This window comes from Cottoperca gobio, chromosome 11 (genome assembly GCF_900634415.1).
Source record: "Cottoperca gobio chromosome 11, fCotGob3.1, whole genome shotgun sequence".
NCBI classification, from domain to species: Eukaryota; Metazoa; Chordata; class Actinopteri; order Perciformes; family Bovichtidae; genus Cottoperca; species Cottoperca gobio.
This window is the reverse complement of record NC_041365.1, coordinates 16,914,885-16,941,677: the sequence shown is the minus strand read 5'-3', so window position 1 is coordinate 16,941,677 and position 26,793 is coordinate 16,914,885. Positions and strand designations below refer to the sequence as shown.

The 26,793-nt window shown below is 38.4% G+C and overlaps 2 protein-coding genes across 3 annotated transcripts; both read right to left on the bottom strand.

Moving 5' to 3' along the window:
- Positions 1–976: 976 nt before the first annotated feature.
- LOC115015501 (probable ATP-dependent RNA helicase DDX6) lies at positions 977–11,648 on the bottom strand. Of its 2 annotated transcripts, XM_029442872.1 has the most exons (13): positions 11,478–11,648; positions 8,531–9,631; positions 8,342–8,446; positions 7,819–7,948; positions 7,471–7,617; positions 7,084–7,178; positions 6,794–6,916; positions 6,267–6,395; positions 5,883–5,999; positions 5,007–5,070; positions 4,808–4,909; positions 3,248–3,467; positions 977–3,159 (listed from the first exon to the last, which is right to left on the bottom strand). In XM_029442872.1, exons 2-12 carry the CDS (start codon positions 8,768–8,770, stop codon positions 3,253–3,255), a joined length of 1,467 nt encoding a protein of 488 aa, XP_029298732.1. In that variant the 5' UTR covers positions 8,771–9,631; positions 11,478–11,648; the 3' UTR covers positions 977–3,159; positions 3,248–3,252. The 2 variants fall into 2 exon arrangements, with proteins under 2 accessions (XP_029298732.1, XP_029298733.1); XM_029442873.1 differs by lacking the exon at positions 977–3,159 and having other exon boundaries at positions 3,346–4,083.
- Positions 11,649–12,838: 1,190 nt separating this feature from the next.
- Positions 12,839–26,451, bottom strand: lipea (lipase, hormone-sensitive a). Its single transcript, XM_029443106.1, has 11 exons — positions 26,319–26,451; positions 22,903–23,150; positions 21,399–21,683; positions 21,116–21,206; positions 20,853–20,998; positions 20,580–20,765; positions 18,301–18,453; positions 17,608–17,752; positions 16,340–16,567; positions 15,037–15,404; positions 12,839–13,864 (listed from the first exon to the last, which is right to left on the bottom strand). Exons 1-11 carry the CDS (start codon positions 26,326–26,328, stop codon positions 13,595–13,597), a joined length of 2,130 nt encoding a protein of 709 aa, XP_029298966.1. The 5' UTR covers positions 26,329–26,451; the 3' UTR covers positions 12,839–13,594.
- Between the last annotated feature and the right edge of the window lie 342 nt (positions 26,452–26,793).

The following is a 26,793-nucleotide window of genomic DNA, read 5'->3' as shown; positions in this document are numbered from 1 at the left end:
GCACAGTAGAAATATTAGGGGCACTTCAGCCATTAATACTAGTTTCAAGTCAAGAAGTTGACTTCCCCTCCCCTCCCCTCCCCCCCCCCCCCCCCCCCCCCCCCATCCACCCACCAATTTAGAATTTGCAGAATCTCAAAACTGCCATTTTGCATCCAAATCATCACCCCTTTCAAATTTTATTTTCCAACAAGTTTGACAAATATCCCTCCCATCCCTCTCAGCACTCCTGACTCCAGAGGCCAGAGTGCACACACACACACACACACACACACACACACACACACACACACACACACACACACACACTTCATCATAACCTCCTTTGTGACCACTAACGCACGACTTCACTACGGTTTATTACATCTTAGTTTCGGTCATCAGTAGTATTTTGTGTGATAAGATTGTTGTCGTAACCCATAGAACATGCAGCTGGAGCTACTAAGAAAGTTTGTTAAAGTTGTAATGACGGGTAGTTCATTAAAAAAATAAAATAAAAAATGGGGTCGAGGCAAATGTCTGGGATGACGTTTTATATTGAATTAACGACTAGAAGTTTTATTTTTATTAGTGTTACCCCCTTCATAAAATTACCTTGAACAATTCCACAACTACCCCCACCAAGTATCAACAGGTTCAGCTATAACTGTCATCTCTGCTGTTATTTGGGTCACAAAGGAGATCATGGAACGACTGTCAGGGATGTGATCAGAGACATAAAACATAGAAAAAGAACAGAAGTGGAAATTTCTCATTTGATTTATATCAACACACTTGAGCTCCTCGAAGGAAGAGGGAGATGGAAAATGAAACAAAAGATAATCACAACCCTGACAACTGATATTTAAGACAACATACACCGCAAACAAAAACACAAAACCCAGCCAGTCACAGCTTCAAACATACATCATCACGTCTCTCTCTGTCTCTCTCTGTCTGTCTCTCTCTCACACACACACACACACACACACACACACACACACACACACACACACACACTTTTGGTTTTGCTTCAATGTAAATCCCAAAAATCTATTTCAAGAAAAAAAAAAAAAGGAACAAAATACAAACTCCTTTTGTAGAATTGTAAACGACTAGTGTAAACAATGAATCATTTACAATTTCGTTTGCTGAAAATGATTCATAAACACCTCGTATAAAAGGTTGCGCCAGAAGACAATAGATTGAGTTGCTGAAAATAAATCGAAGCACTTTGATCATCCGTCACACAAACATGGAACAGGTTCAAGATCATAGTGCTTCAACACTTTCCAGAACTCTCTCCTGTGTAACTTAACACTCTCTGGCACTTAAAACACGAAGAAAACAAGGAATTTTAATGGTAAAAATAACTTTAAATTGAAGCTTTTGTCTTTGCTTTAAGTACCAGAGAGAAGGGAAAGATGCCCAGAAAGCATCTGATAAAACACTTGGCTTCTGTAAACTAAACCTCAGTCTGCTCCCTCCCCTCTTCAAACAGCTTTAAAGAACATCAAAAATAAATTTTAAAAGCAAAAATTCTTTCTTTTTTTATGCATTTTTTTTCATCATTAGTGACGCAGCTGCCTGTTCAGAGATGCTACAATTTTGCTTTCAAACAGAGCCCACCCCTCACATCTTTATAATTATAAAACATATCTGTGCTATGAAAAAAAAAGAAAAACGATATTGCTGCTGCAGAAAGAAAACAGACTTTTCTCATTTTAGTTGTAGTTCAATTGAAGGTCAATGTAGTCCTTTAAAGACCCGATGGTTTATGAAACCATTTCATATCCAGTACATCATTTTATAGAGCCTGAAGGAGTTTCTAATGTAACAGCAGCAATACAAAATGTCTAAATATACTCAAGAGCTTGGCATTGGGAGAATATTTCACTTCAATTTTGTCATGATGGGGCTTAAAAAGAAAAGTTTTACTTTAGGATTAGCAAATATGCTCCTGTAATTAATTCCACCTTGTATTTCCACACAATATAACTGAATCTGAAGCAGTTTGGAAAGAAAAAAAAAAGAAAATTCTAAATTCAAACTATTGTTTTGCACCAACGTCATCAAAAACAATTTATTCCCTGGACCTGTTAATACTCAATTGTGTCATCAGCCATCAGCTCATCAACAGCAAATGTTTCTATCAAAGCTGTTCTGAAGCCGCCTGTGATGCATTAATGCTGTGCTGTAGCAGCATGCAGGAGAGGAGAACAGTTCTTCATCTACCAGCTTCAGTGGTCGATGGGTCGACACTATTCACCAGCCCAATAAGAATTTATTTTCTCAAATGTAAAAGAATCTCCAGACAAAAGCTGTCTGCGGGCAAACTCCCCAGCAACAGCCTAATCGTATGAGGCTGCTATCAATCTCCCGTGCTGTTGTGTGGTCGCAGGTTAACATCTATGAATCAGTATGGGGGCTTGTGTCTCGTATTAACTCTGCTCATGTGTTATTCATAGTGAAAGGGGAAAACAGTCACGCAGTATTTAAATAAAGCTGCCCTTATTTATTGCAACGTTCACATTAAAAATAAACGTTCACATTCAGGATGGTTTTTAAAGGAGTTTGAGCCGCGTTGCAACACACCTCAGCAGGAGAGTGTGTGTGTGTTGTCTTTTTCTCTTGCATAATGTAGGTTTTAAATAAACTCGGGTTACTATTAAATTCATCATATTTGTGCTCGTACTCTGCTGCATGACAGAAGACAGCAGGCTATGAATGGATGAGTGCACATGGGAGTAAGTAAGGCACTTAAGTGACAACAACAGTGTAAGTGGACAGAACGATGGCTGGTGTATGTGCACCATTGTAACATTAAAAAGAGACCAACCTGGCTGCTGACAATGGAAACGGTCTCCAAGAAGGACAAGTTCAAAACAGCTTTGATTCTCATTTGCACTGCTGTCTGTTTCAACAGCAAGTGCTGTTTAACCAAGATAAATCATAAGATATAAATACACTAAGCTTATATGCAGATGCATGGTCCAATTCTGAGTTTGGTGCAAAACAACAATAGTTTCTTAATTAAAAAAAGAATGAAGCCGCTCTTTTTGAAAAAACAGCCTTTACATCCATTTGACAGGCTTTGAAAACAAGTGTGAAATGTGAAACAGAGGAGTTGCCTGAAGCCTGTGTGCAAGCACTGATGTCTGTGCAAAAGCCCGGCGTGTCCTGGAGGGGAGATTAAACTCGGGTTAGGAAGAGAAGACGGGTCTTACAATTTTAATGCAGTCTTAAAAATCATCTCAAAGCATCTTACCTGTTTTAAGTGCCGTCCTGTTGGCGTCCTGGTTTCTCCTCAATCTCCTCCACGTCACAGTCAGCGCCGGACGTATGAAACTCGGCCACATAGAGGCTCTTGTCGATGCTGCTGGGAATGGGCTTGATGTCGGTCACCAGCTGGTCTTCGATGGACTTCAGGTTGAAGCGGTCCTCTGATGTGATCAGGTTGATTGCCAAGCCCAGGTGACCAAACCTCCCTGAGAGTCACAGAATGTGAAGAAGGTGGTGATGGCCTAGTGGTCTAGTGGTACGCCTTCCACCTAACACTAGAAGGTCAGGAGTTCAATACCAGCCTGCCACCATTGTACCAAGGTAAGGTACTTAGTACTTAGTTCAATGTAAGTCGCTCTGGATAAGAGCGTCTGCTAAATTACCTGTAATGGAATGTTTTATACAAAAATGTACAATGTCTTCTACCCATATTATTAGGGATGACCTGATCGATCGGGCGCCGATCCACATGATAGTTTTTCGTCACGCACAGACATTAACGTCACAGCCACTCACACACACAAGCATTATGATGTTGGTGTGGAAGTTCTTAGGCGTGAGTGAAGAAAACAAAAGGTCGCAATATTTAACACTTGCAAGTCCAAAAATAGTTGTGGAGAAAGATCTTAATAAGGTTTTGATAACAAGAACGTCCTTTAATTCGTTGATTGTCCAGACTAGGGATGCTAATTTAGAATTTCTGTTCTGACCAACACCTAACCTTCTTTAACCGATAATTGACCATTAACCGACGAGGATTGGTGCCTTTCATTCAGGGGTGCTGCTGTGGTTGAAATGCCTTACAAGCAGCCCAGCTGCGACCTATGGACAAACAGGTTAAATATCCTGAAGAGGTTATTTGTTATATTCTTTTAAATCCAAAAAAACAATTCCCTCCATCACCTCTAAACTATGAACATCATGACAAGGCCATAGCAAGGATGAGCTTGACTGATCCAATAATGACAATCCCAGTGTGTGCTCGCCGGGTAACGTTACAGACACTTGTCATTTCAACATAAAACATTTGATATATTTAAACTGAAAACATAAAATGAACACAGACAATCAAGTCAAGGTCACAAGTCTTTGACTTCCAAGTCGAGTCTCAAGACATTTATTTCCCATCAAGTTGCAACTCAAAACGTGTCACAATGACTCGAGTTCACTTTCTATTCCTAACTGAGAAGCTTTACTCCAAGTGTTTGTTCTCATTTATAGTCACATGTAAGCCAATAATTCTGATCCTGTGTCTTGTAAGGCTTCCCACAGATTATCATCGTGAAAAGCAAACAGGGCAGATGGAGCTGAACTTCAGAGATAGACTAGCTCAACTAGTACAAAAACACATTGCATTAATGCATCAATTTAAACAACTTGTATAACATTAAAAGAAGATACCGATTCTTTGTCTGCTACGTTTATGTTCATCAGGACTTTGCATTCTTGTTGTAAATCCCATTTGCAAACCAGGTTCCACAAATGAGACAGTGAAGGTTTAGTATAATGAAGCAGAGCTTATTATTAGAAAGCGTAAACAACATACCTGATCTTCCAATACGATGGAGATACGTCTCAGCATTCTTGGGGAAGTCGAAGTTGATGACTACATTGACAGCCTGGATGTCAATACCCCTGGTAAAGAGATCTATTGGAAGAGATTTAAATCTCTTATCACTTCTGTGGCTTTCTGGGTTAACATTAAATGGCTCGTTTTGAAATGTGACAGTACAACAGAAACTCACCTGTGCAGACAAGGTTTCTGCACAGTCCATTCCTGAAGTCATGGAACACACGGTTTCTGTATTCCTGAAAACAAACGAGATAAAACGCTGCTAAAGAAGCCATTGGCTACGAACAAAGACACAGCCAAAACATTCAAACATGCATTAAAAAAATGTTTGGCCAGTTTGCATTCACTACAGGAAATATGACTAAAGCATCTCGTTAATTAACATTTAGATTTTATTGTTATGATCCAAAACAATCCATGTTGATGTTTGATGAAATGGTTATTTGTAATGTGTATGTTTATCAAATGTACAGGCTTTGTACAGCTTTAAGAGTAAAGCTGCAGCACTGTCAGGGAACCACACATTTGCAGACTCCTGAATCGTCACATCGAAATGCTACTATAAATGCAATTATGAAAAACAAAGTTTACATAATTCATTTATACTCACAGCAATCAATGTTAATTGTCACTTTGTTTATTGACTTTGTATGTTTTGAACATGATTGTTTAATGCCTGCTAATCACCAGAATAAGGGATCAACATCTAGCAATGAATGACAAGAGAATAACTTTGTGATTTGTGTGAAACCAGATAAAGTATATTCAAATTCAAGCATATTCCTTGAAAACATAACTGTTTTCATATAGAGGCTTTAAATACTTCTTTGTTTTTAAAAGATTATTCTTTGGGGCGTGTCATTTAACTGTACAGGAAACAAAGGGGTGCAGTTTTATAGTATACGTCCTTTCGACTATCAGGGCAACCCGGCTGTAAATATATTTTTATAATTTGCTCGAATCATATTTTAAACCATTTGAAAATATATATTAAAAAATAAACAATACCATAAAGTCAATAGTTCTCTCAGTTGTGCCTTTTCCTCACCTGCATCATCTTGGCATGGATGTAGAAGCAGGAGTAGCCCAGCTGAGTGATCTTCTTGGCCAAGAGCTCCACCCTCTGAGTGGAGTTACAGAAGATGATCGACTGGTTGATCTGAAGCTGTGACGGAGAGAGAAAAAGAATATGTTATGGATCACTACATCAACCTCATGTCCTGTGGTTAGAGAAGATTAATAAATACCCCCCATGGGATGAAACCCTGGTCATTTATAAATTCAATTAGATTTTAACAACTAAAAATGTCCCGTGTTGCCACTGATTTGGGTTTATCGTATAGTAGAACACATGGAAGCTAAAACATATTTTGCACAATGAGAAGAAGCGCCTTAAAATGCATGGACGGTAAATATAGAGTTAGTCAGTTACCCTGGAGAACAGTGTGTTGAGGCAGTGAACTTTCTGCCTCTCCGTGACGTAGGCGTAGTATTGAGTAATGCCCTTCAGAGTCAGCTCCTCCATCAGGTTTATCTCATAGGGTTTCTGAAGGTGCTTGGCCTACAGCAAGGACACATGGAGAATACATGGTTTAGAGAATGCATTTAAAAACTCAGACGGAAGAATTATCACAAATTTACAAGATTGACAGACTTGCAGTTTGTTTGGTTTATTTTGCACAGTAGAACTTTAATAAGAATTTGCAGATGTAGTTTAAAAATATCCATCAGCACAATTCCAAAAGGACATAGTTTAGATTCTGGGAAAGACTTTTACAATTAAATCCTGCGCCTATTGGCTGCTTTAGATGAAGACAGTCCTGGAAAAGCATACAACAGACAAACACAGACATGGGCACAGAGTGAGAACAGCTTGGTCTGCAGTGGGAACAGAGTGGTGCCAGGTGGCCCCTAGCCATCGGGCTGGCTGAGTGCTGCAGCAATTAGCCGACTACTCACCATGAACTTCTGCACGCTGATGGGGAACGTTGCAGAGTAGAGCAGGATCTGCCTGTTCTTGGCCAGGAAGCTGATGATATCCTCGATAAGCACCACAAAGTCCTGAGACAGCAGCTTATCCGCCTGAGAGGAAACAGAGACAATTTAACAATCTGAAAAACAAACTGATTTTGTTGAACATGGAATGAAAAAAAAAAAAAAATCGGATAGAAATTAGATGCTTTTGACAATATACACTACTGATAAAGAAAAGATTTCTTAGCTGCTTTTTTTGTTGTATTCATGTTTACCTCATCCATCACCATCATCTGGACTCTATCCACCTTTGCCACTCCCTTCTTTATCAAGTCCAGGATCCTACCAGGCGTGGCAATGACCACATGCACTGATATGGAAAAGGAGAGAAAAAAGGAGAAACATTAAAATATGATTATCCTTACTTTTGTCCATTTTTGTGTACCATTAACCGTATTTAAGTTAAAGTTGCCCAACTTTTAATAGAATCAGAAAAGCACAATTTTTAAACACAAGCTGAACTCCATAAACAAATATACAGATTGGATTAATTCATTTTGTGATATTTGTCAGGACATGGAGCTTGTGTGCGTAGTTGGCAGTAGCCCTTTTTGGACTAAATGCAATGAAGTAGGTCAGTGAGATTCACTGGAGCTTCTTACCGGTCTCATCCAGACGCATGATGTCATCTCGCAGGTTGGTGCCCCCGGTGGTGGCCATGACTTTGACTCCCCCCAGGTGTTTGCTGATCTGGATGGAGATCTGGCTCACCTGTAGTGCCAGCTCCCGGGTGGGCACCATGACAAGTGCTAGGGCATAACAATGTACAGGTTACTATGGCATACATCTAAAGTGTAGAATCAACAAGACAAAATAGCTTACAGACCACAGAAGACTATATTAGGAGGAACACTGCGAGGGTACAGATAAGGTAGTAAGGGATGAGGAGACAAGAGAGGACACACGAGAGAAGAAAAATGAGCGTGATAATAATACAGGCAGCGCCTCACCCTGTATGTGGTCCTTTTTCAGGTCTATTCTCTCCAGCAGTGGGATGAGATAGGCTCCACTTTTCCCTGTTCCATTCTTAGCACGAGCCAAAATATCCCGTCCAGACAGGGCGATGGGAATGCTCTCCTCCTGCAAGGAAAAGAAAGCATTATCTTTAGTCTCATTCTTTGACTGTACTGTAGTCTGTACCGAATCATAATGCTGCAACAATTCTCTCATCTACAAATTATTCTTTTTTACTCCACCTCGGATATTGCATTGTATAACCGGACAATTTCCTAAAAAGCTGTTAAGATGTGAAAAATCCACCTTTGTTTCACATGTTTGACTATGAAAGGTTTGTGTATTTAATTCTAACAAGCACTGAACTAAAATAGGCTTGTACCGAGTTATAATGTGCCCAAAAGAAAAAGACAAAAGCAAATAAAAAAGGTATTCTCAATAACTGCTGTTACGGCATGATCACCACATTAAGGTTCATGTAGTTAGAAAATAACATTTGACAACAAAAAGAAGCCATACCTGGATAGGGGAAGGTTTCTCCCAGCCCATCTCAAAGATGCCCATCAGAAGTTCTCTTTTGAGACAGTAATCTTCAAATTCATTCCCCTTAGTGGACGTCACATCCTACAGTAAACACAGAATGGTTAGGAAGACCGTAGAAAACTAATTTTAAGAAAGCGTAAAAACATTTTTTAAAGTTTGACTCACTGAGGTTTTGACCCTGGTGTCTTTGGGAGGGAGCTTTAGGCTCTTTTTCCAGTCATCTCCAAACTTGATGCCTCCTCCATCCTGAGCGGCACCGCCCACTATCTGGTGTGCACCCAAAGCCTTTGACATTGTGGGTGCTGGCTGGACTGAAGCTGGTTTGGTCTGTCCTCTGAGCTGCCCATTCTGCTTGTTCAGTCCCATGATGACTGGGCCAACGTTTTCTGTTCTGGCAGTTGCCATTTTTCCTGTTTTCCTTGCTTTTGTTTTTTTCTTTCTTCAAAGTATTAGATTTTTGCCTCTTAGGTTTTTCTTTTTAAAAATTCTTTTCAAAAGTAAAAAAGTTTAATAAAGCATTAACAAACAATATTCTCTATTATTTTTAAGTCCAAAGCTTTTACAACAGAAGTCAATTTGTAGTATTTACATATACACATGTACGTGCAGTTCGGTCCCCTTCAACAACAGAGTGACTGACGTACAAGAACAAAAAAAACAAAAACACGTTTTTACACAAGAGCTCTTCAAAATGAAGAGAAATCTGCATTCATATGCATGAATATACTTGCCCACAATATAGAAAAATTATATGTGAACAAGTATCAAAGCGGTTCAAGTCCTGAAATAGAACAACTAAGGCAATCTGAACTTGGGGAACAGCCTCTTCAATATAATCTTAGTTCAACTCTTAAACTTCTGTTTCTAAATGGAACAATGTTCCTCTTTCCACTTTGAGTCCATAGAGTGGCTCAATATTCCTGTCCTTGAAAAAAAGGTTGTCCAACTTTGTACAAGTACTTCCCCAAAATCATATAGTCTGTAATGTTTTCCGTTTATTTCCACTGTGTGGATATATGTTGCTCCACTGTGTGAAAAAAACTGGATCCTGAATTCACAAATACAAGGGGTTTTCTAGTCCAAAGCCAAAAAAAGCTTTCCACCCCTTTTGAGTCCTCAGTGTGCGTTTCCTTTCTCCTCCAGGTGTTCGTCCCTCTCTCTCTGACCGGACACCACAGGTCTTCAGGTCGGTGTGTGAAGTTTGTGAGTGTGGTCGTGATCAACCCGCTGCCTCCTCAAAGTCAGCCGACAACTTAGACTTGTAACCTTAAAAATCAAATAAAAAAATCAAACCCGAGTTTTAAAACAAACCATCAGTTGATTAATCACTCAGGCAATCAACAGAAAACTGAATGATAATTATAATCTGATGAATGCCTGTGTACTGAAACATTATTAAATATCTGACTGCAAGTGAAGAGGAAGGTGTGCAGAAATCTTATGATCTGCATTTTTGACTCCCTGTCTTCTGCTACGCAGCTGCCGATATACAGGTGTGCATACATTCTGCTCTTTTCTAGAAAATATCATACAATTGTGAAATACATTTCTAAAGCCCAATGCTTGGTTTATCTGACCAACGGTCCACACCTAACTATTCAGTTTATGATCACAAACCCACAAAAAAAACAGGATATCTTTACAACTGAAAAGCTAGGACTGGGGAATTTTTCTTTTAGACACAACTTAAACAGGTTTAATTAAAAAGCAACTTCAATACATTACTGGCTGTAGAAATCTCATACACTATTGTACTCTGTATGCTGCTGCTAAATGGCCATATATGCATTTCCACAGACTTGGTATTGGTTGACTTATGTATATAAATATGTCCTTGGGATGGTTCATTCTTATCTGTATATATACACGAGTATAAAACAAAATCTATATGGTCCTGCACTCTCACAATATTTTACAGATGTATCCCCAAGGTTATAACAGAAGTAGGCAAACAAAGCTTTAAAATGTGCAGCTCCTTCTTCCTGAAATAATGTACAGAAGAACCTGAAATTGTCAAAGCTGATAACTATAGGGTAATTTAAAACAATGTTGAAGAGTCGAGAAAATAGCACTCATGGGCAATTGCTTCTAAGTTTTTCACTGAAATCGTACCCATTTATTTATTATAACCATTTTTGGATTGCATATTAACTAGATATTGTGATCATTGCAGTTGTGAGTCAGTTGTATTGGTTGGTTTGAATGTATTGTTGTACCAATGTTTATGCTGCCCTCTTGGCCCGGTCACTGTAGAAAAAGAGATTTTAATCTCAATGAGAATTTTACCTTAAAAAAGGAGATATACATGCACGTTAGATAGGCATGTCTGTATCATAAACATTACCTCTCTAGACCTCAGCGAAAGGCTAAATTAAGCTAACTCGCTAAATGGTTTGGTTTAAGATAGCACAGGTGAACATGCCAGGTGGCAATTATCTTCTGAGGCCGATTAGCGATGCCAAAAATGCCAGGATTTAAAATAAGATTGACCTACAGTTAAGACTATAGGTCTGACTGATATAAATGTAATAATTACAGTCCATATAGATTATCAAAAGCTGCTCTGGCTATGCGTGGATTACTTTAGCTCGCATTAAACTGACGGCACAGATGAACGTCATGTTATTTTTTTTAATTTCCAAACCTTTTCAGGAAAAACAGTTCGCATGTATTAACATATTCCAACCATCTGTGTGACTATGTTAGGGTTTACTCGGCTTCATTTATAAATCAATAACGTTAACAGTAATGCTGCGTCTCAGGTGAGCAACATTAGCACCGTTGGGCTAAAGTCACTGAGTTAAAGCGAAGCCAATGTTAGCTCTAAGCTAAACAAACACTAAGCCGTTTCAACACTTTTAATGAGCTTTTAATTTCGAAATATGACAATATGTGTGTAAAGTCTAGTGTCTATGAAATTACAAATAGTTCCCGTCGCGTGCTTTGTAATTTTACCGTTAACGCTTTATGGCACAATTAGCAAGATCGTTAGCATCAGGGCTAACATAGCACAAATGACTCCACTCGCTAACGTTAGCTATATGCTAGCAAGCTCACAACAACTCGGATGTTTTTAACGGAAATTGGAGGATTCACGTCACTGCAAACCTACCTTAGTTTCTCTGTTATTTTACAAGGTATACTCAGTGTGCAGTTGATCAACTAATTACTTTACAATTCGCTTTAATAACTGAATTTTACTTGAAATAAATCGTCTCTATTGTGTTTCTTCTTCCTTTAAATCAACATGGTCGCCTTCTTCTTCGTCTTCTCTTCCTCGGTGTCTCTCTCCTGTTTATTACGTGACACTCTGCGACGTTACCGCCACCTGCTGTCACACTTGGTTACTGCAGAGATTCTTTTTGTACTATCTAGAACAGTGGTTCCCAAACTTTCTGTGGCCAAGGTACACCAAAGACCAAAGCCAAAATCTCCAGGCACACCTGTGTTCATATCAGGCCATATTGTTTTATTTATATTTAGGCCAACGCATAGAAGACCTATTGTTTCTATATTGTGAAATAAGTGTGTAGGACAAAGTACCGATAAAGTACAGTGCTTCCCTGCGCCGTTTTATTTATTTATTCATTACTTCGCATTATGCACATACATTTAAAAATATTCCTGTTTGCAATAAGTTTATTCATTTTCATACTGTCCACACGTTTATATTACTTTAGTTATTTTTTAAATGTTTGTATTTTAGCCCTATGTTTTAACTTGCACTATTTGATGTCTTAGGTTTCTCATTTTCGTTTTACTTGCATGATCTTTCTTTGTATAGATATTTACTGAGCATTGTTGGAGGGAGCGTGAGATCCAAGATAGGTTTTGCCAACGATTGCTTCACTGTAATTGTTGTGCATATGATAATAAAGAACATGAAACATTTATGCCAGTAAAAGTAGGCTAATGGCATGAAAACAACATTCAGGGACCATTTTAAAGAGTACTACATATTTCTTTCCTATACGATTTTTCAAAGGATCATACAAGTGTATTTACAAAATGTTGATCTTCATAACTAGGAACTATCTATGGTTTTTGTATTTGCGGACCGATGTCAAAATCATGCTATATAAATTTAGAATGTTGTATCATTTGAAGCAATTGTTTTAAAACCTCTAAGAATTCAGTCTGAGATGTGTGCTGGATTGATGTGACCTTAAAGTAACATAAATATTTATTTCAAAAAAACTTTACCCAGGATAGTGCGATGCTTTCCCCTTCAGGAACTTCCACTTAAGTGTTATCATTTTAGGGTTTGAAATGTGTTGCAATTTGGTTATTCTTCAGTAATAATAAGTTTGTGTACAGTAATAATAGCTATGAAAACTAATTCAACATGGAATTTCTTTACAATGTTTCTACATAGTACATGCTAAAATAACCACAATTTAAATTACATTTCCAATTAATATACTTAATTTAATTTAGAATATTTAATGTATATATGTTCTTAAAAGGGTCAAGAGGTTCATCAGGTGGCTGCCAGAACAGCTTAAAATAAGCACAAGCAGTCCTTGCTGTTTTGATTTAATTCACATTTTAAATATAATGAGTGTTAAATATTTCTATGAAGAAATATTAAGAATTAATTTACAGTATAACAAGTTACTTTCATAATCCACATCCACATACTGCAGTTAAACACAAGTTAAAGGGCTCCTTATCAATATATTGTAAACACGTGACAAACTGGCAAAACCAGATTATACATTTCATCCAAATATGATAATAATAATAATAATAATAATAATAATAATAATAATAATAATATGCATCTGGAATGTTTTTCCTGTGCAAACTTTGAATCCTGGTCAGTTTGTGCAGTAATGTAGGCGAAGCTCATACACTTTAGCAGCACTTTAAATTCAAGGCACAACAGCTGCCATTACTGACATTTATCAGTTAAAAAAGTGACTGCCAGGGCTGGTTATGGTGATATATCTGTAATATTCTCAATGTATGTTCGATCTGAATCTTGAACATGTAAATGTTGAGTAGAAAAATACTTCAATATTTCCTAATTTGCCATCATTTAGGATCATATTATAGCTGGTTATAGAAAGTTTTCCTCGATCGTTGTTGCCTACAGAACATGTTGTGCAGAAGAGGTTTCAAGTGAAGCGTCCCTAAGCTTCCTTAGCTTCTCTTAAATGTATTGCATCTCTCTCACCACCAGATCTCTTTTTCATCCAAGAACAACAAAGTCCCATCAATGATAAATCAGCCTGATGATGGATTGCTACTCCGATAAGTCTCTTCCAGCTTTGGCCGTCTGCGAAGGGCAGGTGTCGGGTTTTCTTGCTGAAAAATCGTCCTCATTTGCTCCACACACATTTCTACAGCCGACTCCGTCTCCTTGGAGAGCTGTGACAGGCTAAGGAAGCCATGAGGCAAGTCTTCCACCACCGTCAGACTCACAGGCTGGCCCATGTCTCGCAGCTTCTTGGCAAACATCACAGAGTCATCCAGCAAGGCATCCAGAGCAGAGGCCTGTGAGGACAAGTATGGTTATTTAAAGCGATATGAATTATTGTGCAAGTGTTTTGAAATGCAACAGGCTGGAGACATTCTGCACCAAACCAGAATGCAGTGTGGAAAGTAAGTTTTGAAGTGTGAGAATACCAGCTCCTAGCAAAAAGCAGTCATTAAGGCATTATTATTGATTATATTGCCTATGAACCCGACACAGACATATTGTTGTCATGTTGTAAAGTCTTAAGGCCTGGTTTCCCCATCCCAGTTTTGTACAGTGATAGGCAGTTTTCTGGAAAAGGCAATGCTAAAATGCTGGAGTAGCAACTTTTCCTGCATCATATCTGTAGGGACGTGCATGCGCATCTGCATTTGTATAACAGCCAATAGGAACGCTCCGGTCTCTGAAATGACCTGTGATTGGTCTCCAGTCACAGACAGAGCCAAGACGAGGTGCAGAAGTGTAGTTTTCTCTCGGACCACTTGAGCCACAATATGCTGAGAAGTTATTATAAGAAATGAAGAGGGGAAAAAGCCTTACAGAAAAGCATATGGTGATCATCAAGCAAGAAGTCTTACTCATTGCCTCTTTAATGTCATCAAGAACTTAGCTGTGCCTCTGCTGAAGTTACAAACCATTTTGAAAATAAAGGAAGTGTTTAAATAGTCCTAGGTGTTAAAGATGAGGTTTTACTATATGCTGCCTTCAAATGGATCTCGTGGGCTCGTGCTTACGATATGGGAAGTTGTGTACACGATATACTTAAATACTACGACGGCAATATTAAAAGTGCCATTGTCTTCTGGAAGCCATCAAGGCTAACAATTTAGCACGCTAGCAAGAGGGTAATGTAATGCAGAAAATGGCATAATGACAGTGGGAAAAGATGAGGCAATTAGGAATATCAACATTTTCCTCAGATATATTATAAAATTAAGAAGATATATAATATATTAACATATTATGCACCTAAAAAATTAACTTCCATGGCTTAGGCCATTTCAGACGTCAGCAAATACGTCACAACTCAGGAACTCTGAGCTAAGTTTCAACTTACAAGATTGTGAATACCACATAAGGGGGTGTTCATATGGACTCTTCTCGTGAAGACGGTAAACATGACACCATTTGAAGGCAGCAATAAATTCCTCCACCCTCAGCTTCCCTCAGTTCCTCTTCCCTCTCTTACCACTATGTGTACAGGTGGCAGGCCTCTCAGCAGCTCGATAGGAGCCAACAGGGGCGACACAAACGGGTTCCTGATAATGGGGCAGGAAGTTGGGTGAACAGAAGCCAGGCACTCAGAGCGTAGGGGCACAAAGCCCTCTGGGTAATCCATGTTACTTCCACAGTTTGGTGTGGAGGCGTGAGTGGATGTCCTCCTCTGCGTAGATGAAAGTGAGCGTACTCCACCTGAAGTTCTCATGGGGTCTAGAAAGGAATGGATCCAGTTGGAGGCTCCCTGTGTGAGATCACTGAGCAGCACAGCGGTGTCTCTGCCCAGAGCGCTCAGACTGCTGCTTTCCACTGCAGGCTGCACAGTCTGAGAGTCTGCACCTGGAAGGGAGATGATGTGATGTAAAAAAAAAAAAAAGAGGCTCTTAAGGATGAAATCGTGGCAATTATGTCTGAAGTTTCTCTGTTCTCACTGTAGAAACTAAGGTTGCATAAATATTAATATATAAATATATATATACCGTACTTTCCGCACTATAAAGGCACACTTAAAAGCCTTTCATTTTCTCAAAAAGCAACAGTGCGCCTTATAATCCGGAGCGCTTTATATATGGATTAATTCTGGTTGTGGTTACTGATCTCAAAGCGATTTTTTGTGGTACACGGCGCTCTGTCAAAATGTTTTAGTTACGACTTTGGTAAACTACAAAGCCACACCGCTTGCAGCATTACGGCTACCGTAGTCAGGAGCGTCTACTGTAATACATACTGTGCTTCTGTGCGGAGTAATACATACTGTGCTTCACCATAATATTACAGTGTGTGTGTATAAGGACCCCAAAATAGCACCTGTCAAGAGACACGCTTACGACGCGGACTTCAAACTCAAGGCTATCAGTCACGCAGTAGAACATGGGAATAGAGCAGTTGTGGTACGGAAGTGGAGGAAGCAAGAAGATGACCTGCGCCAAGTAAAGAAGACCATTTGGCGGTATCAGACTGTTTTTTTGACGTGTTACAACTGAACAATGTTGAGAGTTATTGTGAACACGTTTAATAAAGTTTGACTGACTGACTTATCTGACTGTTTTGTTTCACTTAATGCGCCTTATAATCCAGTGCGCTCTATAGTGCGGAAAATACGGTATATATATTTATGCCACCCTAGTTTTTACAGTGACAACAGAGAAACTTCAGACATAATTTCCACAATATATAAATAAATATACACATGTATAAATAAATTGGCGCCGGGAATTGCTCGTGTTTAATTAAGCGTAAAAAAGCACACACCTAGCTCACACACACCCACATACCTGCATAGGCATTAATACACTTTGTGAGAACACCTAGAGGCAACAGCGGGTCGATGAGAGTGAGCAGACGGGAGGGCGAGGCGTCAGTGGTGAGCAAGGTGGCCGGGTAGGCAGCCATGATGCCGTCAGGGACTCGGATTCCGCTGGATATGGCCTTCATGGACACGGTGATGCAGAGGTTTCCTCCAGCGCTGTCACCAGCTAGACAAACCCGCTCCGCTGTGGAGCCTGAAACACACAGACAGAACCATAAGAATCCAAATAAAGATGATAATTTCAACCATATTAATAAGCAACAAGGCTGTGTGCTAAATGTTTTTATCCAAATTACAACTGGACAATATATACATTTTGAATCCTTGTTGCAACGTGAAAGACTACAATGATGCACTCTGGGATATTTTGAGTAAATTAAAAGAGATTATCAATTTGTCCAATAAAAAGGATGTTGGCAAAAAGCTATTTGTTGTATTTCAGCAATAAACTGAAAGCAGCAGAAAGGCAGAACTGAGTAAACTTTAATATATGTTCATTTATTGCAAATAATATCGTTATGGGGATATTCAACAAGGTTTTCGCATATTTCCCTCGTATTCTGCAGCCCTTAACCAAATCCATTTACGCTACCGTAAAACAATGAGATGATTTTTTTGTGTTTTATCAGTGAACTACTTTGAATTGGACAGTTGGATGGACAAAATGGCACTTTGGGAATGGCATCTGTGACATTTTATAGACAAAATAATAACTGAAAACATAAATCAGCAAGTAAATAAACAATAAAAAAAATCATTAGATAAATCCTATTATTATCAGTTCAATACTGTACATTTCTTTACTTTTCTGCATGCGAGTGGGCACAAATGACAATTTCTCGTGTTCTATATCAAATTGTTACACTGTGTACATGAGCCATCTACATCTGCAAAGGTAACATTTGTTAAGGTATAAATATTCTCTTGCTTTCTCTACAAATATACCATCTGTAGAGCTGCTTGTGTGAATACATTGGAGCATACAATAACATAACAACACAACTGTATACATTATATTTTATTGCTTTTATTTATTACTATTCTTTCATATCTTACGTATCTTTACAACTTAAAGGCAGATAACAAAAAACTCCTACACTGATGAATATACAGTTAGTGACCATGAATTTATGTCTCCCCAAATATGAACAGATTCACATATTAATCTGCATTAAAAAAAAAAGTCTCCCTATTGGTTAAGTGTGACGACGTTGCGTAATGTCCTGCACGTACCCAGCAGATGACAGTTGTTCAGAGCCCAGCAGTAGGCGTAGAAACACTCCTCCAGAGCTCTGGGAAAGGGCGCTTCGGGTGACAGAGAGTAGTCCACGGAGAGAATAGGTACGCTCAGAATCTTCGACCAATTCCGAAGATAATTCTGATTCATGAGATGAATGAGAACAGAATAATGTGTGACATATTGCAAACATGCTTATTATCATTGTACTAAAGAATATATTTGTGAAACACTTTGTAGGATCAAAAGATCTGCCAAATGTGATAAATATTACAATTATTATTATAAGTGGATCAAGAGTCTTATACTTAAGTAGTAGTAATAACTATATAACCTTTGCAAACATCTACTACAGAGAAAGTGTGGATCAATATAGCCGTATGTATGATGTCATTCTCCTTTGTTTGTGCACCTTTGTGTATTTTCCTCATCATTGCCATTGGCGTGATTATTCTAGTCAGTTGTTAACAGTTGTAGCCTGCTGGGGTAGGACTGGGTGGTGGGAGACATTTGGATGATGTGCATGAGGGAACAGAGAGTTGGGGAAGGGGAGGGCGGTCTGATATTCTATATATCATATGGTGCTTTTATATTATGTATACCTGAATATTCTTTTATTCAAGAAAGAGATGTTTAAAAAAAAATCTACGAGAAAAAGCAACAGTTAAAACCAGCAGTCTGTGCTGTACCTCATGGGATCTGGAAGTCTGGGCCACAAAGCCCCCTCCATGGAAGTGGATGAGCAGCCAGGGGGAGCGAGGCTGCTTCTGCACCCAGGGGAGTTTAGACGCGGTGATGGGGGGAGGATCGTCTCGAGAATAAGTTAGGAGCTCTTCACTCTCCTATAAAGTTAGAAGTGATAATGTTAGAATAATAATAAAACAAAATAATTTTCCATATTGATTAGAAAATGTTCCAAGTCATAATATAAAACCACTTTATATTAAATTCCAAAATAAATAAACTTTGATTTTTGTATCAGAAATACAAAACTTTCTTTCCTTTTTCCCCTCTTATAAAATACTTTTTCTTTGTCTCCGTTACTTGTATAAATAATTTACATTTTGCAACATTCCCTTCCATAATAGTCACTTTCAGAGGAAATGCATCACATGATATTAGTCATGAATACCCACCTTGTGTTTTAGTAATTGCATTCATTGGTGATGTATCGATTGGAGTCTGTTTGTACAAATCTCTGATGCAACTGATCAGTTGTTGGGCCAATCTGGGAGTTTTTAAAGGGTTTTAAATTTGGGAAATTGTTTTGTAAAGGAACATTAAATGTGTATTACATTCAATGGATTAAAAAATATATATATATATATATACATATATATATATATATATATATATATATATATATATATATATATATATAAAACACTTTATTTTATTTTCAGTGCATACATTTAGAGAGTCGTACAACATAATGTAAGTAAAGGCCCTGTCACACATATCCATATGAGGGAAACGTATACAAAAAAACCTCACAATGTGTCAGAGTCCAAATACGTCCAACTTTTCATCAGATCGGAAAAGTGAACATATCCAGATACGCATGTCTAACCTATTGATAGCGTATCACTTACTTATACAGAATGTATCAGACGAATGCCCAACGAATGCATAAGATATACAAAAATATGGCGTATACAGAATATCGGACGTACGCTCAAAAGTACGAGAAATGCAACGTGGCCGCCGTTAAGTATTTTAAATCTTCGCCGGATTTTGTCATTTTACGAAGCGGAAAATAACGCTGGAGACTGTAGATCCTGCTCAACAGGTAGCATTTACCAGGGAGGGGGTGGGGCAATCGAGTAAACGGAGTGATGCGAAGCAAAACGAGGCGATACGGAAATAGGCGGAAAGAGGCGGAAAGAGACGGAAAGAGACGGCGATTGAAGGAAAGTGACAGACAAACAATTGAGAATTGAGAGATAGTTAGATAGATTTAGTGTTGGTCCGAATACAAGATACAACTGCACATGTTAGAGTGGCCTTTTATTGTGACAGCCTGAGGAGAAGGAGATATATGATGCAGTAATCTAATCAGATCATCTTGATGTGCCACACCTGTGAGGTGGATGGATTATCTCAGCGAGATAGATCAGGAGACGTGCTCACTAACACACATTTAAACACATTGTGAACAACATTTGAGAGAAATGGGCCTTTTGTGTTCATAGAAAAAGTCTTAGATCTTTGATTTCAGCTCATGAAACATGGGAGCAAAAACAAAAGAACTTTGAAACGCCTCTGGATACACCGGCAATTTGTTCATAACATGTGTATTTAGGTTCATGCTACCTCAATCAAACTTTCACATTACCATAGTGACATCCCATGTATTTCCAGCTTTCAAAATGTTTCGTTGTGCATGTTTGTGTCACCCACAGTAAAAATAATATCATTTTCAAAATCTGTTTTTACGTTTTTTTGTGTGGTTTTGGGTCCAATATGTTCATATAGTATGTCAAAATGAAAAAACTATCATAACTATCAGGTTATATAGGTGAGGTTGTGCTGAAAAAAAAGATATCAAACATTGACATGCTAAACTTTTCTTAATGGGGTTCAGTAAGGCAGAATCAAAAGTATGCAAAAACGGCCAAATTAGCCCCGGACTCCAGAGGGTTAAAGAGGAAGGTGTAATAAGCTGAGGCTTTGATTTGTCACTATTTCAAAAGAAATAACCTTTTATTGTTTTTTATTATTTTGTATATGTGTATAAGTTGAAAACGACTAAACGATGAAATAAATAAACTAAACATTGCAGACAACAGGAGACATTCATGTACAATCTTCTGATCAAATGTCTTTTAATATTCTTTGAATATTTTCATAGTAGTATTTGTCTAACTAATCATTATATGTTGCAGCTAAAACTATGTCTGGTCCAGATTAGTTTTCCTCTACACTTTCCTCACTACCTCCTCCCTCTGTTAGACCTGTGGAGCCTCACCTGTCCTTGTCGAAGCTCATAGGAGATTAGCCGCATGTGGACTGGGCCTGGGCCCCAGTGGGCTATTGGAGGTGACACAGTGGCTGTTAGACGGGGGTCTGAGGCCAGCGGGAGGCGTAGAGTAACAGGAGGCACAGTCAAGGTGAAGTTCACCTGCACGGGGCTTGAAGCTATTCTGCTGAAGCCCTGGACAGAGAATGACATGCAGTTAAAACATTAAAGAGGACTTTGGCTAATTTGAGAGCCACTAGAAGAATATTTGACCCTGCCTACTGTTAAAAGGCCGGACTCTGTGAGGTTCCAGAAGGACTTCCAGAACTGCATGTTCAGGTTCTGGGTAATGCGTTCAAACTCTGCGCCCCGCAGCTCCGGGTCCATGACGTACTTCCCTGAGGTCAGAAGGGAAAGGGCTGCCAAACCTGGAAGAGGAGGGATGATTTTAAGCATGAAAACATCTGGAAAGGCCACAACAGGACATTCATCAATACATTATTGGAGGAAAAACAGAAACAAAAGACAAAGAAAGAAATACTAACCTAAACCAGACTGCTGTTTACCAAACGTCTCTCCATATGAAACCATGCTAATGACAACGGTCTGGAGGAACGGTCGTAGAGTTGGTGAGAACTGTGAAAAGAAACGATGGACATTTAATAATAAGAGCTTTGATTTGGTGAGTGACACACACTTTGGCATAATAAAGCCCAAACTGAATATTATACTTTGCCAAAATTAGCAAATAAATATTAACAATTAATATGAATTTTTAGTTTACGATAATATCCCCAGTGTGAAATAAATCAGTTTTTGCTGGCTGACCTGAAAGCCCAGACAGCGGCCGTAGAAGCAGGCTTTGTGCATGGTGCTGTACTCCTGCACAAACCTGCCGCTCAGGTCTCCGTCCTGCAGGGCGTACAGCTGGCCGTAGTCGTTGTCGTTGATCAGCCGCTGGGCGAGGTGGAGCAGGGCACGCAGTTGGCACAGAGCGCTGCAGTACGCCTCCATCTCTGAGGCATTGTGGTCTGCCCTGAAGAAGGCACTGTTGTAATTAGAGGCAATGTAACGGCCCTTGTGAACGATGTGCAATAGGCAAGACAGCAAGACCTGAAAGAAAGAAAGAAAAAGAATGTAACCTTTCCTGAGAAAGTAGGGAGTGTTTTCATTAAAAAGATGAGGGTGATACTCTATATTTTAAATATTATACAAATCCCATGAAAAGACCAACAATGAATACCCAGCATAGTATATGTAGTCAAAGCTTGATATAGTGTAGCCTTCTCTGTGCCATAGAGCTCCATTGTTGTCCAAAAATTAAAAACAAAGAGAATTTAATGAAATGTTGCCGATGAATAACACCAGTCCTGTCCAATACCACAGAGCCAGTGAGGCAGTAGGGTTGGGCGATCGTCATTTCTGGGCGATTCTATTTTCATAAAGTCCAATCGTGGTTACTTGAGAGCGTCGATACGCAATCTGATCGACGATACGCGTGCCTCAGCGTTTGACGGAGCTTTGAAATAATTGAACCTTTAAGCGTACTGTGAGCAATACAGTTAAAGTTAAGTGAATAAACATTTATTAAAGTAAACATTTCATTTTAAATATTCAAACATTCCTTCAACATGCAATATATCTAATAAATGTTACTGTTTTAAATCTTATAACATACTGTACTCTAGAGAAAGTAAAATGCTTTAAATAGTTGTTTTTCATTTTTCTGTATCAGTAATTACTCAAGTTTAACTATTTAGATTTGGACTCAGTATGAAACCTAAGCTACCAATGATCTCAACCACACGTTCTTTAGCGTACTGGCATCATGCACAGTTCTCACAAAACATCGACAAGGTTATTTTGAGCTGCAATAGTAAATCAATCATCAAAAAATGTAGCGATTGATCCTTAAAGTCATTTATAAGCTTTGAACATATCAAACATTTACTAGTTGTAGCTTCAAATGTGTGAATATTTGCTGGTTTTCTTAGTTTTCTATTGTAATAAACTGAATAGTTTTGGGCTTCGGACTGTTGGTCAAAACAAGGAATTCAACTATGATTTGGGGAAAATTCCCAAACACATTTTTCACCACTTTCTGATATTTTATAGACCAAATAATTCATAGAGTTTCAAGAAAACAATTCATAATGAACAATATAATCGTTAGTTATTATAATTATTCACAATGTTACGTGTAATACCTTTAAAACACTGCTGCTAACATCAGACAGTAAATACAATAGTTTATGTGTAATAACTCATTAGTAGAGAGCAATCACAGCTCAAACATCAGCAGTGAACAACACCTCCAGTCAGTGGGTCATACCTTCACCAGGGTGCGGTAGCCATTCCCCGGCGTTTGTGCGTCAAAGTCATAATGGTGGTAGACGGCGGTGAAGCTGCCGACCACAGGCTCCAGGGCTCGTCCGTGCTCCTGAATCTGTCTCAAACATGTGACCAGGCGCTTGGCAACAGCACCGTACAGCAAATCAGAGGGCCCACATAAAATAGAAATGTTGTCTTCACATACTGTCTGCAAGGTTGCAAACATAACCTTGTAATCCATATCTGAGGCTGGCAGAGAAAGACAAACAAGAGAAGAATACTTAAACCTCCTTTATATCTGCCCGTGTGTCTCTGGACGCAGCAGACATGTGATGTGCACTGTGTATCTTGAAGAAAAGGGATCATCACCCAAAGGCTAAACACACAGATCCTAATGATCTCATCTCCTGTACCAAAGCTCATTGTTTTGGTGATAATAGTCGTGTTATCTTTTTATTCAGGGGTTGAAGTTCCACTACAGCCTGAAGATAGCACTTTGAAAGTAGGCAAGTCAAGTATAGCTGACTGTGAAAGCATCAAGCACTGGAGACTTTAAGCTCTTTACATGTGATTTCCCCTTTTTTATCGTACTTACTCTGGACATACAACACGTCACCAAAGAATTGAACAGTACAACAGAAACAATTGTCATGGGGCAGTTCTGACATGTATACAGTGTCATTCTCAGTTATTCCATAACATAACAGTTCAGTTACTTGTTGGCATCAGGTTTCATGTAAATGATCTATGTTTCACAGGTCTTGTTGAAGATATTGAAATGTCATCTTTTCCTTTGAGCAGATTACCCGGACAATCTCAAACCATTGTTCTTTCCCTGGAGGCTCAGCCCTATCACCAGTTTCTTGTTATAGCTTTTTCTGATTCCTCTTTTATGTCAATAATAACACAAAGACACGGACACGTTGCATATCTGTTGTAAGATTGATTGCAAATATTGAAAACGTGTACACCTTTTTAGATAACTTCTAAGACTTAAAGCTCATAAACACACTGAAGTCGGAAGAACAACTTCCCAACTCTGGAAATGGGACCATCGGAGGAACATGTGAATGCACCATTAGCCTTGCCGCTCTCCCGGTGCCATTCTAGTTTTTATAAGATTATATTATCATTGGAGGAGTTTTATATTGAATTTAACTTGTGAACCACAGACTACATCCATATTGTGACATTTGTAATACATGTGGCAAAGCTACATTAAAGCCATCATGTTAATGTTCATGTGTAGACGCGTCATGCAGCGCGGCTTTAAATGTTATACAAAGAGGGACATCTCTTCTGTAGCAGCAGCTGTCAGCGCTGCCTGGAGCAAAAGCTCAGACTGCATTTGAGCACAGGCTGTGCTGTAGCCAGGACACTCGACACCAAATAAAATAAAATAATTTCTTCAAATGTTCAGTTATTGTATCAGACATGTTTATCTCACTATGTGATGGTCTAAATGTGGTCTCAAAGAGTTCCCCACACTGCCAGAAGTATATTTCTGTTGGGGGAAACACCCTTCATTACATTTTCACTCAACTGTTTCAACCACCTGTTTGTCTGTCTAAATTAAATACCTGAGTAAGAATAGATTGGTTTCAATTTTACTTATCAAGTCCATGAGTTCCAATTTTGTTTTCAGTTTCTGGAAGTTTCATGAACAGAGGAATAAGCTATAATCAGGCTTAGGATACAGAGACAACACTTGTTAGCAAAACTAATTACAATTTACAATAAGAGTAACAGTATATACAGAATAAATATAGGCTAAAATAAACAGTAAGGGGTAGATAACAATATTTCTATCGTAGCATATCCATAGCTACCCCTTAGTGCTTATTCTATACACCCTGTTTATTATGTACAATACTCTGCACTCTGCTTTTGGCAATTCTGATTGGATGTCAAACTGCATTTTGTTGTCTCAGTACTTGTATTGTGTACATAAAGTTGAATCTAATGTGATTTAATATGAATAATAATAATAATATCACCAGGTAAATAATAATAGCAGTAGGGGCTTTAGACGTCCAGTATTGGTCTAGGTGTAATAGTAGTCAATAGGGGAAATTAACTAAGTACATTTATCCAAGAAAATGTACTTAGTACAATTTAATATTTCCATTGTATGCTACTTTATACTTCTACTCCAATATAACTAAGAGGTAAATGTTGTAGGTTATTTTCTATGTCTTTATTTGACAATATTATGTAATTACAATATCATTTAAACACAATATATAATCAACAAATTAATTGTGATTTATTATTTTTATTATTGGTTAAGATAAGAATGTATTGATCCCTTGGTGAAATCCACAAGCTACACAGCAGTATATATTGTAGTTAAAATGAGCACCCCCTTTACCAGCTGCTACATTAAGGAAATTAATATATTAATGCATCAATATTTATTATCCATAATAACCATTATTCTGAAATGGGCCATTGAGCATAATGATTAATTTTACTTTAAGTATATTTTGATGCAGTACATTATTAAGTTCTATTTCACAGCATTTAAACTACAAAACAATGCTAAATATCCCTTCCCCCTAAGCCCCCTTACCAAGTATTAAGGCTGCCTTTGCGTACATTCTGCAACCAACACCATCTCTCAAATTAATGTACATTTATTTATTATTAAATACTGCAGTATCATGCACTGTTGTGATGTTTTGATGGACTTATATGTCAGTGAAAGAACAATCCACTCACCACTTACTACTGCCTCTGACTTTTAAGATGCATAATTTTTGTGTATTGTTGTGCATGGTCTTACAAGTGCCAAAGACACATTTCCATTTTATGCAAATCTGATGGACAATAAAAGTAATCTGAATCTGAAATTAAGGATTTAGCCTAGTGTCATTTTTACTTCGTCTGTCCAGGAGTTTTCAGTTTGTGTTTTGCATAGCTCAGTACCTGCTGAATCTCACCATTTACCCCAAATAAAAAAAATCATGTGTTGTCTTTCAGCAACAGAGGCCAAAAACAGCAGATAACTGACGTAAACCTGTCAACAGGCTCGCCTCTGTTACTGTCCAACACTGAGATCAGTTTCCAGCTTCGCAGATATCAGCTTCTCGTGCTGTTAAGGAGCATTATCAGGCTTCTTTCGCTAGCTTGTCTACATTCCTTCACACAAACTTCACTGTTGAAATCTTCCCAAGCACAGATTAGCTACCGCCGGTGACACCTAACTTCAACAACACAAGTTGGTGGACTTTATTTACAGTCGATCACCTTGTTGCTTTTTTTTGTCTTTATAGCCGTGTTAAAAACGTTTAAATACAGCGACATTGTTTCATATTCGTCTCTAACACCCAACACCGCGATAAAACGCTATACATGTGACAAACACGGAAAAATATGTGTACATATGTGACTTGTTTTTAAATAGACTTCACTCACCGAGCCGCATCCTCTTCCTTCCTTGGATGTTTCTGACACAGCGCCCGCAGAATGCTGGGTAACGTCATGTGAGCAGAGCGTGAGGTGACGAGGCACCGCGCGTGCCCCGGTGAGCCTGTTAGCAAGAATTAACAGGTAAGCTAACACATTCACAAGGAGTCAGTGGTGGAAATAACTAAATACATTTTAAGTACTGTACTTAAGTACACATTTGAGGTACTTTACTTGAGTATTTTCTTCTCATGCCACTTCTACTTTACTACAATTTAGAAGGAATACTTTACTTTTTACTTCACTTACATTTATCTGACATCCAGTGGTGTAATGTAACTAATTTAAATAAGCACTGTACTTAAGTACAATTTTATACTTCATATATATATATATATATATATGAAGTATAAAATTGTACTTAAGTACAGTGCTTATATATATATATATATATATATATATACTTATACTTATACTTATTTCC

Coding starts and splice junctions, on each gene's coding strand:
- LOC115015501 (XM_029442872.1), bottom strand. CDS start 8,770: ATGGCAACTGCCAGAACAGAAAACGTTGGCCCAGTCATCATGGGACTG. Junction 6,396..6,793: donor TCAGCGTGCAGAAGTTCATG/GTGAGTAGTCGG, acceptor TCCTTGCTGTAG/GCCAAGCACCTTCAGAAACC. Junction 5,071..5,882: donor TCCATGCCAAGATGATGCAG/GTGAGGAAAAGG, acceptor GTTTGTTTTCAG/GAATACAGAAACCGTGTGTT.
- lipea (XM_029443106.1), bottom strand. Junction 21,207..21,398: donor GCCGCTGTCTGGGCTTTCAG/GTCAGCCAGCAA, acceptor TTCTTTTCACAG/TTCTCACCAACTCTACGACC. Junction 16,568..17,607: donor GAACAACTGTCATCTGCTGG/GTACGTGCAGGA, acceptor TGTGTGTTTCAG/GCTCCACAGCGGAGCGGGTT.